At 37.7% G+C, this 15,440-nt stretch overlaps 1 protein-coding gene across 1 annotated transcript in view; it reads right to left on the bottom strand.

The window, feature by feature from the left end:
• fbxo9 (F-box protein 9) overlaps positions 1 to 15,440 on the bottom strand; it is a 95,792-nt gene that overhangs the window by 38,497 nt on the left and 41,855 nt on the right. The window contains exons 8-10 of the mRNA XM_043679725.2: positions 9,901 to 10,031; positions 3,573 to 3,687; positions 1,675 to 1,793 (exon numbers count right to left, since the gene is read on the bottom strand). Of these exons, the coding sequence (XP_043535660.1) occupies positions 1,675 to 1,793; positions 3,573 to 3,687; positions 9,901 to 10,031 (365 nt within the window). The remainder of the gene's footprint in view (positions 1 to 1,674; positions 1,794 to 3,572; positions 3,688 to 9,900; positions 10,032 to 15,440) is intronic.

Raw genomic sequence — 15,440 nt, 5'->3', positions numbered from 1 at the left:
TTTTTTCTTTTTTGGGGCAAGGGTGATGACAGAGGAGACAGACCACAGCTGGAGATGGGAACCATTACAATACTGTCGAAAATGTGGACTGGAATGGGAAATTGGGTGATCAGCAATTTCATGGATTGAAATAAGAGGAGGTGGAGCTCGTGGACAAGATAAGGGGACATGAGTTAGAAACTAGAGAAAATTGAAAAAGCTGACTTATAATGGGCATGTCTTCAGCTCATGATATCATCAGTCATTGCATTTCTCAGAATGCATTTTGCTCTAGCCATCAAACTGTGCAAGTCTGGATTTTGCAGCATGATCAACAGCAAATATCATCACTTCCTGCTGACTGGGAAATCCAGACTCATGTATTTGTTACATTGCAAATGCATTGTGTGAAATACAAATCATACTTAACCATATGGTTATAACCCAAATAAATGAGATGCGTTCCCAAAACAGGGAGTGAAATAACTATATGTAGGAAAGATCTGGTGATTCAACATCATCTTCAATCACAGGAGAGCAGAGTGAACATCAGAATTTCTACATGGCCAGTACATACAATTTTAAAACATACTGAAATGAGATTTTAGGTTACTAATACCAACAATGTTGACATATATTGTTTTACATTGAAATAATTTCACAATGTTTAACAATGTGTGCAGTACATTTCATATGCCAAACAAAATTTTGAGACTGTGAACTAAATACTGTAAATATGCAATAATTCGGAATCGTCAAAAAGGTTAGAATATAGAAAAAGGGGTGCTAGTGATATAAACTGTTAGAAACTGTTTCAAAATTCCTTTATTTCACAATATATTTCTAAATACACTGTTCTGGAAATTAATATTAACATCCTCCTCCTCAAAGTGTATGATAACTTAAAGCAATCACCACCAAAAGGAGATGGACGTTACTCTTTGCTTGGCCAGCCTTTTCAGTACAATGGTCCAATCCATCCTCTTCTATATGGGCCTCATATAGCTTCAACACAACAGGTTGGTTTTGAGAATTACCAAGTAATGACGTCCTGGCTTTTGAACAATTAAGTGTTGGGATATCTGATAATTTTATATCTCCCCAAAAAAGTTATTGGGGCATTGGTTGACAAAGTGTTTTCCCTGGTGTGGGGGTGTCCAGAACTAGAGGACATAGGTTTAGGGTGAGAGGGGAAAGATTTAAAAGGGCCCTAAGGGGCAAATTTTTCACACGTACGGTGGTACGTGTAAGGAATGAACTGCCAGAGGAAGTGGTGCAGGCTGAAACAATTACGACATTTAAAAGGCATCTGGATGGGGACATGAATAGGAAGGGTTGAGAGGAATATAGTCTGGCAAACCAGACTAGATTAATTTAGGATATCTGGTTGGCACAGACGAGTTGGGCCGAAGAGTCTGTGTCCTTGCTGTACTTTCTATGACTCTAGATGTGTGCCAGAAGTGCTCTAAAAGTTAGCAGATGAACAAAATAATTTTGGTCATTAATGTAATCGCATGACGTTCATACATGATTTTAAGAAAAATCACTACATTGATTTCTAACATCTCTAAAGTTGTATTGGACACCAAGAGCAACAAAATCAGTACCAACAAAGCAAGTGAAATATTCTTTTATATTGTTATGGCATCTACACAATACAACATTAAAGCTTAGGTTTTCCTGTTGCTAACTCACCATCAAAACGGACTCGAGGTCTTTCCAGAAACATTTGTCTCCAAGAGCTGTACAGAACCAAGCTACTGCATGCTCTTCCCCATACCTTCAGACAGGCCAAACGCCAGATTTCAGGATCTCTTACAAACAGAAATTAATAAAAGTAAGCTTATGAAAACAAGTGTTTTGAGTAATTACTTACTTATACTAACATAGATGAGTAACTTATTAATTTAAATGTGCATTGTTGACACTAAGCCTATAGTTCAAGGTTCTATGTACTTTAGCTTTACAGTTTATTTGTAATTTTAAGAATTAAACTTTTACCTGTAGAAAATGGAGTCAATGGAAAGCAAACAAACCAGAGTTTATTGGAATTAAAAGATCAGAACAGAAAAGATGGAGGTATAAAACAGTAGGTGGAGAAATGAAAACAATGTATGATGTAACTGAAAACAACAAGAAATGGGATAAGAGAAACATAGAAAGGAAACTATCCCCCCCGAGTTTCTGAGGAGACAAAAACATTAGCCAACAATTTGGAATATAAATCTTCAGTGCAGATTGATTTTGGTTGCTATTAAAAATATGAAGAGGTATTAAATGGATGGAGAGGTATTCAGGCTCAGGAGTTGTAGTTTGTATCTCATAGTTTGTAGCTCACCAAGAGTTATTTTGTCTTTAATTTGTTCACATGATGTGGGTGATACTGTTTATCCTCAACTGCCCTTGAGAGGAAGGTGGCAAGCTGCCTTTGTAAATTGCTATTGTACATGGGTGGTAGGTAAATCCATAATACTGTTAGGAATATGAGTGAGGATTAACCTTAGTTTGAATTTTAAGAGGAAACGGATGCTAGAAGTTGGCGTAGTTTTAAACTAGTGAAAGAATCAGAAATGGCCCCCCCCCCAGAGAGTACTGCAGCAAAGAAAGCAATCAGCAGATTAGCTTGACATATTGGAAAATTAACCAGAGCAGGGAACTGAGGTAACAAAAGTCAAGATATGCTGAAAGAAAGATTTACCCCTCAGAATAGCTGGAGCTTGAGGAAAATTGGACTGCAGCATAATTATGAAGGACCATACAATGGGGGGGGGGGGGGGGGGGGAGTGTTTTAGAAGGAAAAGGCTTGGGTAAGTAAGGAGCAAAGCTGAGTGTATTGCATAGAAGTTCTCCTCCTCATTCCACAAGTATCTCAGTGAGTCTTCACCTTGGAGGCTCCCTGCCATCAGTCCTGATGAAGGGCTTTTGCCTGAAACACCAATTTTCCTACTCCTTGGATGCTGCCTGACCTGCTGTGCTTTTCCAGCACCACTCTAATCTAGACTGATTTCCAGCATCTGCAGTCCTCACTTTTGCCTATGGTATATATATAATATACATAAAAAAACTTATAAAATTAAGACTACTTTTAGATTCATATAACACGGAAAAAGGTAACTTGGTTCAATGAATCCACATCAATCATAATCCCAAACTGAACTGCCTCCTCTTGGCTCATATCTGTCCAAACTAGGGCAACTGCTTTTTTTTAAACATTGAGTGGTTTGCGTGGAATGAAGCGCCAGAGAAAGCAGTGGATGCAGGTACAGTTACAACATTTAAAAATCATTTGGATAAATACATGAATAGGAAAGGATCAGATAGGTACAGGCCAAACGCAGGCAAATGGGACTAATTTAGTTTGGGAACATGGTTGGTGCTGATGAGTTGGACCGAAGGGAAGGGTCTGTTTCCATGCTATGCGATTCCATGACTCTATATGGCAGAGTTTAATTGAACACAAGGTGTTCCAATGTCTCTTTAAATGTTAAAATTACTGAATTGCAATGCTACTTAGAATCTGAAATATCTTATCATTTTCTGACTGATCAACAAAAATGGACCCTTGATACAAATTATTCATTCATAAATCATACCTCGCACAAATATAAAATGCTCGACAGACCATGGACAATTGTTCTAGAGATCGTAGGTCCAAATCACTTGACACAACCCATCGAAATATATACATGAGGACTTCAAATGGGAGCTCTGCGAAACAATAAACCAATTTATTTTAAATAATAAACAAATTTTGTCTCTATTTTGTGATTTTTTTTAAAAAAATGCCCCAAGATGATTTCTTTGTAACCCAAAGGTACAGTTTCGTAAAGGTTGCAGTAAAACTGCAACAAATATTTAGAAACGAAGGAATAATTAGAGGCAAAATGCTCTATCAAAACTCCTGTAATTGCTGGACCCTCATCCAAGGCTGTTTTGTTTCATTGCACCAATAACTTTATGTGTTGATCCTATTTCATCAAGACGCAACTGACAACTTGTGAGAGAATACATACAAAAGTAAACAACAAAGTAGTTGAAAATAAAAAGTGACTGATTAGTAATTGAATGAAATAATGAGCACAAGAGACTAAACATTAAAAGCAGATTTATTTTTAATTGTTGAGGAAACGTGATGAGGCAAGTATTAAGCTAACAGTGCAGAGATAACATTAAAATTCAAAAAGATAGATGGCATTTGCAAAGTGCATGATTTGCTGCTCATTTCAAGTATTTGATTTATTTGTTCTCAGAACATGGGGAACATTGACAAGATCATACTGACTGTCTAATCAAGGGGGCTTTCTTAAACTGCTGTAGTGATCCCCATGATGAAATTAGATAAGAACTGTTAGGTTTTTGATCCAATCACAATGAAGGAACCATAATTAAAGGAAATAAAATAAAATTGCAATGCTGAAGAAACTCAGCAGGTCAGCTTTTGCGAAAGTATAATCTAACCAAAATTATACCACAAGCTGTCAGTCCATAGTCATTTTGAGTTCAATATTGTTTCTTTCACTGTTTTTCTCTCTCTTGCTATATATCCTGCAGTTTCTCCAGCACTTCAATTTTTATTTCAAATCTCTAGCATCCTCAGAATTTTGCTTTCATATAAGAGACACAGACTGACAAAGATTTAATGAACAGCAGCAAACTTGATTCCAGCGGTGATGAAACAGTAGAAAACCTTAATCTCTAGTTACCTCGTAGGAGAATAGTCATGTAAGTGGACTAACAATTGAGAGGCCAAAGCTAATGTTTTGGGGATACGGTTCAAATCCCACCATGACAGCAGAATTTAAATTAAATTAATAAATCCAGAATTCAAAGTTAGTCATCAGTGATGGTTATCATGAAATGATTATCGATTGCTGTAAAATGTCATCTGGTTCGCTAATGTCCTTTAGGGAAAGAAATCTGCCATTCTTACTGGGCCTGGCTTACATATGACTCCAGACTTTGTATAGTGGTTGAATCTGAACAATGGTCTAAAATGGCTGAGCAAATCACTCAGTTCAAGGCTAATTATAGATGGGCAACAAATGCTGATATGGCAGCAATATTCACAATGCATGAAAAAACAAAGGGAAAAAAATATAAAAGCCAAGGTGTATTAAATACCAAATTTTATGGATAAAGTAAATGTAGAACATCTTATTAATAAATCGAGATTGTAGAAAGAGAGTATATATTTGTAAGTCAAACATTTAAATCGGCTTTTTTTGACTTAAAGGGTGATAAAAGTCTGGAATGACCTGTCAAAGTAGTAAAATCAAGATACATTCAACAAGAAACTCATTACTTAATTGAGGCAGGTAGGATTCTAGAACTCCTTATCTAATGCGTCAAAAGGCCTTTTCTTACCCTCAACCAATCTAAACACATTTATTAAACAACAGGAGAGCATTAGAGGAAAATAGATACTGTTTATTAAGGGCACAGAACACCAACTTAGTATTATTCAAGGTAGCAACATCTACAAGTTGCAAAAGTTGTTTCTTGCCTCAGTCAACAACATTTTCTTTCTTTATGATACAGACCTCAAAAGATTCCTTCTGTATACTGATGATGGCAAAACAAGAAACAAAATGCGGCTTCTCTTTGGAGTCAAGAAACTGAATCAAAAGCTACACTAAAAGGTTCCAGAAATACATTTCCTGTGGTTTGAACATGCTCTTACAAACTAGACTGCTCTTTCAGTTAAATAGTTTGCTCATACTATGTGCTTTCTCAAAAATGTAATCTAGCCAAAACTATAGCAGAAGATGGCACCAGCTGTTAGTCTATACAGTCAGTCACACCACACGCTTGATTGAACCTGTCAAGCTAATCTTGTCAAAGATCTAAATGTCGTCATGAAATTCAGGTTAGTCTAGCTTTTGAAATAATTCCTAGTTCGATGTTGATAAAGTAAACAAAGATGTTATCACATTAATGTGAGCAGTTGTACCACCAAATCTCTTATTACTCTAAATAGATCAGGTTTCTATCTGGAAAGTTATGTTTAAATTATGTCAAAAACACTAAACATTGATGTTGCAACATATTAAGGACAAGGAAGGTTAAGACCAACTGAGGGGAACTTTGTTATAATGAAAGCTTAACCTTCAACTGTTTCTTTATTTTTCCATTGAACACTATTTCATTTCATATTTAATACCTGATTATAAAAGCCAGATTATCTATCTTTGAAGTAGAATTTACTCTTTAAATTGAAGGCATCTATTACAACAGGCCAGCACCAGCAGTATTCACTGAAGACTATAAAGGCAGAGGTCAATCTATTCCCCACCAACAACTTACAAGTTTTTGATGCTTTGATACTGGAAATGTTGCACAAACCTTTCATCCTCTCCCAAGGTATACTTAACCATGAAATACACTTGTGAAAAGGTTGTCGGTTGAAGACAAACAAAATGCCTTTTTTGAATTGGAAAGGACCCTTAAGCATGGTTGGATGAATGAAAACACTAAATAGAATATGAATTTCACTTGGAAGGGCGAAGGTGATAATCATCTTTTGTAGCAACTTTATGCTTTATTGTTACACTGTTGCAGACTTCTTATACAGTGACATCCAGAAAAAGAGGTGATCCCTAAGTGGTGGTGTGATTTACAGATCAGGGAATCCATATTGCTGCAGTGACATGCACTCTTACATAATGACCTGTCAAAGTAGTAAAATCAAGATACATTCAACAAGAAACTCATTACTTAATTGAGGCAGGTAGGATTCTAGAACTCCTTATCTAATGCGTCAAAAAGCCTTTTCTTACCCTCAACCAATCTAAACACATTTATTAAACAACAGGAGAGCATTAGAGGAAAATAGATACAGTTGGAGCTGTGGATAGTAATGATAGAGCTCAAACATCTTTTCCATCGGGTGCCTGAACAAGACTCTCTGCTGCTCTTTCTACCTGCCATTGGTGTGTCAATCCCCAGGGGGGAACAGAAGCTTCAGTACGATGGACCTACCAAAATTGCCATAATCAAAAACAACAAAGCATAATCATTCTTGTAAGTCCAAGGTTATTTTTGAAGGATATTTTATTTGAAAACATTAAATAACAATGAAATTGGTTTACTGAATGTGAAGTAAAGTTATTTTATTTTAGAAATTGGTAACAATAACCAATGTGCTTCAAAAAACAGTTGGAGTTAGCTCATGAGATTTAGAGATGCAGGAGATGTCTGCTACAATCAAATAAAGGCCTTGACGTTAAAAGTTCAAGTAGCTCTGTCATGTCTGAATTGATACACCTGGCCATGTAGGTGTGAAAGGAGTTTTCTCCTAAGAGGCAATGATATCAAGCAGGTAGTTTTCAACTTCAAGATGTCAGAGAATCATACTAGCCTTGGAACCTATGATTTCACTGGCGTCATCACTATCTGCTTTGTTCCAATTTTCTGCACATTTTAGATACCAAAGGCAAGAAAGTGATGCAAGAAGAATGACCTTGCTTCAAGGTAAGACTTGAAGAAGGGCCTGTGCCCGAAACGTCGAATCTCCTGTTCCCTTGATGCTGCCTGACCTGCTGTGCTGTTCCAGCAATAAAGTTTCAACTTTGATCTCCAGCATCTGCAGACCTCACTTTCTCCTCAAGGTAAGACTTACACAATGACTGTCCACTTTCATCAGCAACATAAACTAATAAAGAAATTGTGAATTTTCAGTTACAATCCTTCATCACATTGCTTGAAGTTATTTGCAAATGCTTCACAATTCACTGAATGTTTTTAAATGCTGTGACTGCTGTGGTGTTCACTTTGTAAGTGACTACTGCTGCTGTTTTACAGATTGGAAAGTCCCATCAATGGATAGTCGAACAGTTCATTTAATTTGGTATTGATAATTGAAATGAGCTATGGGGCTTTGAAATCCACCTGCACAAGCAGACGTGACGGGTGCCGCATGGTGGCTCAGTGGTTAGCACTGCTGCCTCATATCACCAGGGACCCGGGTTCGATTTCACCCTCGGGGGACTGCCTGTGTGGAGTTTGCATGTTCTTCCTGTGTCTGTGTGGGTTTCCTCCAGTTTCTCTGGTTTCCTCCCACAGTCAAAGAATGTGCAGATTAGGTAGATTGGCAATGGGAAATGCAGGGAAACAAGGATGGGGATGTGGGTTTGGGATGGTATGCTCTTTGGAGGGTTGCTGTGGACTTGATGGACTGAGTGGCCTGCTTCCACAGTGTGGGGATTCTATGTCCTTGGTCTAACATCTCATCTGCTGGGTAACAGCTTCGATCATACTACCTCAGCATGCTTCTGTTGAGGTGTATCAATCAGATAAAGTCCTTCAATTCCTAGAGAATGGAATTCCAAATAACAATTTCAAACCTTTTAATTTAGATTGGAGACGACTAGCAGTGAAATTCATTTGATGCAGTGAAATTAATCACTGGTGATGTGAAAAGATGCATTATGAATCTCTCAAAACTTTTCTGGATTACCTATGTTTGGCGCATGCATTCATGAAAGCATGTCCAACTCAGGTGAATTAATCATCATCCTGAACGTTGTTTCAAAGTTTACAGTGGATCAGAGCTAACTTTGAAATTCAAAACGTAAGCCTTTTGACATGCCAAAAGGGCTGTCATCACTGATAGCTCTGGAGGGATGGCTGCAGCTCAGAAAATAAAATCTCCCCCGGAACATCAGCACAGAAGTTTTGTCTAACTTACCTGATCAGACTACAGAAGAGATCACTGATCAAGTGAGTTTAGCAGCAGAGATCCTGTCATAGTATCTTTGCTTCTAAATCTGTACTGTGTAGAAAGGCTGAACACAGTCCTTTCCACTGTGGCATAGAAGTGCAGTATTTTTACAGTTACAAATTTTGAAAAGTCCCATGAAAAACATTGCACCAGGTGGAATGCCATTAAGTATTTCTGGCCATGCCTGAAGTTTGCTTTAGTTGATTTTAAAGATCACTAACAGACAAAATGATTGGTCATTACCAATTTAGCAAAATGGGAACAGAATTACTAAAACCAAACCCTAAACTGACCTCAGGACTGATTGACTGGTTATTCAGTTTTGACAAACCGAGAAATGGCCCTGATTACATACAGCATGGTTGCCAGGGAATTACACAAATTATATTGTAGAATGGCTCTTTCATGACCTTCCCCAGGCCAAAGTACTGGTACCAGTTACGGGTGTAAATTTCAAACTGAAGAATGATTGATCCAGACTAAGTTTGTGTATCATCGGATGTCTTTCTTAAAAGAAAACTGAGGAGAAAAATCAACTCAGCGTCTTTTGCACTCTCACAGCAGTAACCTTAATTTTATAATCCAACATTTTTCACTGGGAGAATTTTGACAATTACTTTGTGAAACCTGCTGACCATATGAAAACTTCTTTTATACACTTGTTTAACAGGATACTTACTCATTGTCTGCCTTTGCATCAGCATAATACACATAAAATGTTACAGCTTTGGAAGTTAAATTGAAATCTGAATGAGCAATTCAAAAAGCCTCCTTTTATTAGAAAAAGTTTCAGTTATATACAAAGTGCCAAAACATTGCAAGGATAATTGATCACATTACTCTTTATGTAGTTTTAACTATATCATCTAACATCCATCGCCCCATACAAGCACCAACCCCTGCCCCAGCCTAGGCCACAATCCTCAGAAGAACAGACACGATTCCATTCCATGCCACTTAATTTTGAGGAGATTCTCAATATGTCTCACATATGAGCCCGTATCCATTGTAAACTAGGTTGAATCTGCCCAAAGTCATTCTATAGAAAGCAAACAAGTGTTTCAATTCATGACTTTCCTGGGTATTTAGCCTGCTGTAATGGAATTGAGCTGTACTTCAAAAGTATTTCAATTTTACAAAATTAATTCATGAGGGAATGATTTGTACAATTGTTTCATTGCAACTCCTAAAGAAAACTGTACCTGATATGTGTGTCTGATTCACACCAAACTCAGGCTGACATATTTTGTGGAAAGAGTCCTGTAAGCTGAGCTGCTGTTGAAAGTACGGTAACAGATCAGTTATTTCCTTGGCTTTCCCCTTATCTTCTTTGCTGCACAAATAAGCATATAACACAGCAATTACTCTCTGTAAGGAATTATAATACAAATTTATTTGTACTATGAAATAATTTAACAATGCGTACTATGCAATAATACATTCTTACATTAAAATAACCAGAATAAGTCCATACAAATTAATTTCTCCTGGTTTTGCTTTTCATTAATATTTTTCACAATGGACAATCAAAATGGACACAATATTCATAATGCAGTCTCATGGATGATACTCAAAATTCAAAACCCTTCTCTAAATTAGCTTTCCTTTACTTAAAAGGGTAATAATATTACATAAATTTCCAAAATTAGATTGTAGGGGGCTCCAACTTTGTGTAAAAATATCCAATATTCAGAAGCATAGGTTTTACAATTACCAGGGAGTCGAACTTGCTTATTTTAAATGAAATTTAAATTGCTGCATCCTGAAGTTACTCCAAGAAACAAACAAGCTGTAATTTCCTTTATGACCACCAAGGACAATTAAAAAAATCTTACATTGATTCGTCCCATCTTTTCATTTAACCTCGTAAACATTTTGAAAGATACAGGAGAGAGGGCAAAACAGTTAACGTTCAGATATTGGTCAACTAATGTCAATTATACTTATGAGGCATGGTGACACACATCAGTGGTTACCAAAACTGAGGATAATTGTCATTTTAAATCCTTAATACAGATGAATAAAGTTACTAATCTTAAAATAGGAGACTGAAGCCAGCTTCTTGAGCTTTAAATAGCTGGGAAAAAAAAATTAAATATGGAATATAAGTTGCGATACTTCAAGTAAGTGAAGGATTTCACTACCAATTTTATAATTTTAATCCTTGATCATATATAAACTTTTAAAAACTTCAATTCCTTTTAAAAGTTAATTATAAAAAAAATTACCCTTAGAATGGAAAACAAATTTTCATCATGGAAAACACTGCAATTCAATAACATTAAATTGTTAACACAAAAAGGTTCAATTTGCAATGTTAAAACATCTGGCCATAAATACAGAAATTCTAAAATAAATATCTTGCAATTTCAGAACTATTTATATTTGGTGTGAATTCAGATGCAGCAGCAGAGAAAAAGACCTTTAACCTTTTAAACAAATTTTGTTTTAATACCGAAATGTTTAGGTTTTTCTCCTCCCAGCCCTTTAGAATTTATTATTGGACAAGTAGAGTTTCATGTACATTTCTTTAATACTAGTAATACTTAACATTACTTTCTATCTCAGTTTGTACAACTACTCAACAAGTTGCTACAGTTCAGTCTTGCAGCCAATCAGACTTTTGTTTACATTGTATGGCTCCTGCCTGGCTGGAAGTTTTAACTCCTGTTTAGTAGAGAGCTTGACAAATGTTTAAATCAGTGCAATCATTCCCCAATGTTAGAAATTTCATTGAATAACAAGTAGATGCCCTTTAAGGAAGGAATTCAGCCATCTGGCCTTGAAGTGTCTCATTCTGCTGTTGTCAACACTAAAAAAAGCAACCTTGCAAACCATTCAGTCGCTTCAAATTATCCTGTATCTGTATAAGGAGGTCCAACATCATCTCCTAATAAACTGGTTCTGGCTATATGTTATACATGCTAGTGACATTTGAGACTTACAGAGTTAACAGTCTTGTGGTTCAGAATCCTGCTTTTTAAAACTAAGTTAAAAATCAGGCAGGTTCTCTTAAAATCTCATCGTCGCAAAAGGTGCACTATTTCTCTTTCCGCCGATATTGCCTGGTTTGCCAAAACGCTTCCAAACTTTTCTGTTTGACTCAGGATTCTAGATATCTGAAATATTTTTCTTTGATTTAAATTTTACAAATGTTCAAGAGATTAATTTGACTTTGAGCACTCTGAAAAGTAAGTTTTTACAGCTGGATTTGGGCTCTCTGTGGTGTGCAAAACACATGACACTGCATCAATCACATTTCACACAGCTTCACTTTAGAGTTAGCTCAGACACTAACCTTCGCATTGAAATCAAATTGCAATTAAAATCAGAGTTCAGCTTTACACTAATACTAAGCTTGTAAAATCATTAGACCTTAAAGTACTACTAAGTTAAACTTGAACAAAAACAGAACAAAGAACAGATTTGATCAAAGTAACTCTTCAGTTGTCGACCATTACAGAAGAATAAGGTGTACTACAGGGCAGCAAGATTTACAGAAAGTTATTATTAATGGTGGCATTTTTATGCTTCAAAGCAATCATTTAGATAGGATTGATCTGTGGGGTCTAAAGTGCCCATCTCATCATATGGGGTAGTACCTAGTTGGGAGGCAGGAGGCAGAAAACGACAATACAGAGCTCTTCCTTTGACTGGAATTCCACGATGATCTGAGCTAAGCCCTGAGTACATCTCTATTTGGATGAAGGAAGTGAGTACTGCACTGATAAATGAGCATCAGAGATAAATGGGCATCAGAGATAATTCTGACACACGGAGTTCAAATCAAACCAGAATTTGAGTTTCCTTGTGAACATAAAAGCAAAATACTATGAATGTGTAAAATCTGAACAAAAAACTCTATAGAAACTCAGCAGGTCCAGCAGCATCCAAGGAGAAAGAAACAGAGTTAACATCTTGAGTCCAATATGATCCGTCTTGGTAGATTTTGGATGACAAAAACGACTCATTATCTTAACTAAAACTGAAGGAGCAAGCCCAGCTTCGTGGACATGTGTGACTCGCTCTTGATCTGCTGAAAACGCCAAAAAAGCCTTCAAAGAGATATAAAAAAAAGAGCAAAAGCAAAAGTAAAAAGGAAAATAAAGGAAACAATGAAAGCAGACAAGTACTGGGCCAGGAGCTCACAGTGCCATTTGCCTGTCACTAACTTGGACTAGGATAGATTAGGATGGACTAGGATCTTCCACCACTCGTCCCATCCAGATCAATGCAATGGCAGGTAATACTCTGGTCACCAAACATTTTATGTTTAATATTGCTTGAAGGACTTAAGTTTTGAAGAATTATGGAAAATTGGTATATTTAGAGTTCTGTAGACAACATCCGGAGTGTTTCCTTTTAAAAAAAAGATCGTGAGCGGCACGGTGACACAGTGGTTAGCACTGTTGCCTCACAGCGCCAGAGACCCGGGTTCAATTCCCGCCTCAGGCGACTGACTGTGTGGAGTTTGCATGTTCTCCCAGTGTCTGCGTGGGTTTCCTCCGGGTGCTCCGGTTTCCTCCCACAGTCCAAAGATGTGCAGGTCAGGTGAATTGGCCATGCTAAATTGCCCGCAGTGTTAGGTATAGGGGTAAATGTAGGGGTATGGGTGGGTTGCGCTTCGGCGGGTCAGTGTGGACTTGTTGGGCCAATGGGCCTTTTTCTACACAGTAATGTAATCTCTAATCTAATCTAATCATTGGATGTTCATTGCAGATATTGGTGATTTGTTTTAACAACATTTTCTGACAATCCCATGACTTGCTTTGCTGCCTTAAACAGTGATTCGTTTGGAAAAGGTCTTGTTTTATCTGATTCAGTTGGAGGGAAGTCTGCTAAAAACTAACTGGTTTGGAAGAGGGCCTGCTTGGAAGAAGCCAAGTTGGGAAAAGCCTACCAAGAACATACTGACTAGCTTAAAGCTCTCATTTCTGGATGTAAGTTTGCTCGCTGAGCTGGAAGGTTGGTTTTCAGATGCTTCGTCACCGTACTAGATAACATCATCAGTGAGCCTCCGGCGAAACCTTGGTGTTATAACCCACTTTCTATTTATGTGTTTAGGTTTCCTTGGGTTGCTGATGTCATTTCCTGTTCTTTTTCTCAGGGGTGGTAAATGGGGTCCAAATCGATGTGTTTGTTGACAGAGTTACGGTTGGCATGCCATGCTTCTACGAATTTTCGTGCGTGTCTCTTTGTTTGGCTTGTCTTAGGATGGAAATGTTGATCCAGTCAAAGTGGTGTCCTTCCTCATCTGTTTGCAAGGGTACTAGCGATACTAGTGATAGTGGGTCATGTCTTTTTGTGGCTAGTTGATGTTCATGTATCCTGATGGCTAGTTTTCTGCCTGTTTGTCCAATGTAGTGTTTGTTACAGTTCTTGTAAGGTATTTTGTAAATGATATTCGCTTTGCTTGTTGTCTGCACAATATACAGAAAGTGGGTCATAACACCAGGGCTTCACTGGAGGCTCACTGAAGATGTTACCTAGTATGGTGACGAAACGTCTGAAAACAAACCTTCCAGCTCAGCGAGCAAACTTAGAACCTGAACTACAAATCTTGTCAAAACTTGCTAGCACTCATTTCTGGAAAAAACTCTTCTTGAGCTTACAGTGAAGCCTATTTGTTCTTTTGAAAGTGATTGAAGACATATCAAGATTGTATTTCCTGGGCGAACTGTGTTTGCAAGACTTCATAAGTAATCATTAATTTAGATAAATGTGAGGTGCTGCATTTTGGGAAAGCAAATCTTAGCAGGACTTATACACTTAATGGTAAGGTCCTAAGGAGTGTTGCTGGACAAATAGACCTTGGAGTGCAGGTTTATAGTTCCTTGAAAGTGGAGTCGCAGGTAGAAAGGATAGTGAAGGCGGCGTTTGGTATGCTTTCCTTTATTGGTCAGAGTATTGAGTACAGGAATTGGGAGCTCATGTTGCAGCTGTACAGGACATTGGTTAGGCCACTGTTGGAATATGGCATGCAATTCTGGTCTCCTTCCTATCGGAAAGATGTTGTGAAACTTGAAAGGGTTCAGAAAAGATTTACATGGATGTTGCCAGGGTTGAAGGATTTGAGCTAGAGGAAGAGGCTGAATAGGCTGGGGCTGTTTTCCCTGGAGCGTCAGATGCTGAGGGGTGACCTTGTAGAGGTTTGTAAAATCACGAGGGGCATGGAAAGGATAAATAGACAAAGTCTTTTCCCCGGGGTGTGGGAGTCCAGAACTAGACGGCATAGGTTTAGGGCGAGAGGAGTAAGATATAAAAGTGACCTAAGGGACAACGTTTTCACGCAGAGGGCGGTACGTGTATGGAATGGGCTGCCAGAGAAAGTGGTGGAGGCTGTTACAATTGCAACATTTAAAAGGCATCTGGGTATATGAATAGGAAGGTTTTGGAGGGATATGGGCCAGATGCTGGGAGATGGGACTAGGTTGGGTTGGGATATCTGATCTGCATGGACGAGTTGGACCGAAGGATCTGTTTCCGTGCTGTACATTTCTATGACTTTATGACTGTGAAAGATATTTGGCCATACATGCCAGAATATCACAGCAACAGACTTTAGAAGATCCTACATTTCCTTTTGCCTTAAAGAATAACCCATTGGCCAAAGTGTACCCCCAACCCTCTCCAGAAAAGTAGTCTTTGCACTGAAATCTTTTTTCTCTTATCCTGAAGAGAATGGCTGTATGAATGTGTAAGTCTTTCTGTTTAGGGACATTTATAGAGATAAGTATTTAGA

This window comes from Chiloscyllium plagiosum, unplaced genomic scaffold (genome assembly GCF_037043375.1).
Source record: "Chiloscyllium plagiosum isolate Xiang-an unplaced genomic scaffold, Cpla_swu_hap1 HiC_scaffold_3, whole genome shotgun sequence".
Taxonomy (NCBI): Eukaryota; Metazoa; Chordata; class Chondrichthyes; order Orectolobiformes; family Hemiscylliidae; genus Chiloscyllium; species Chiloscyllium plagiosum.
Note: the sequence above shows the minus strand (reverse complement) of the source record. Positions and strands in the feature narration are given on the sequence as shown.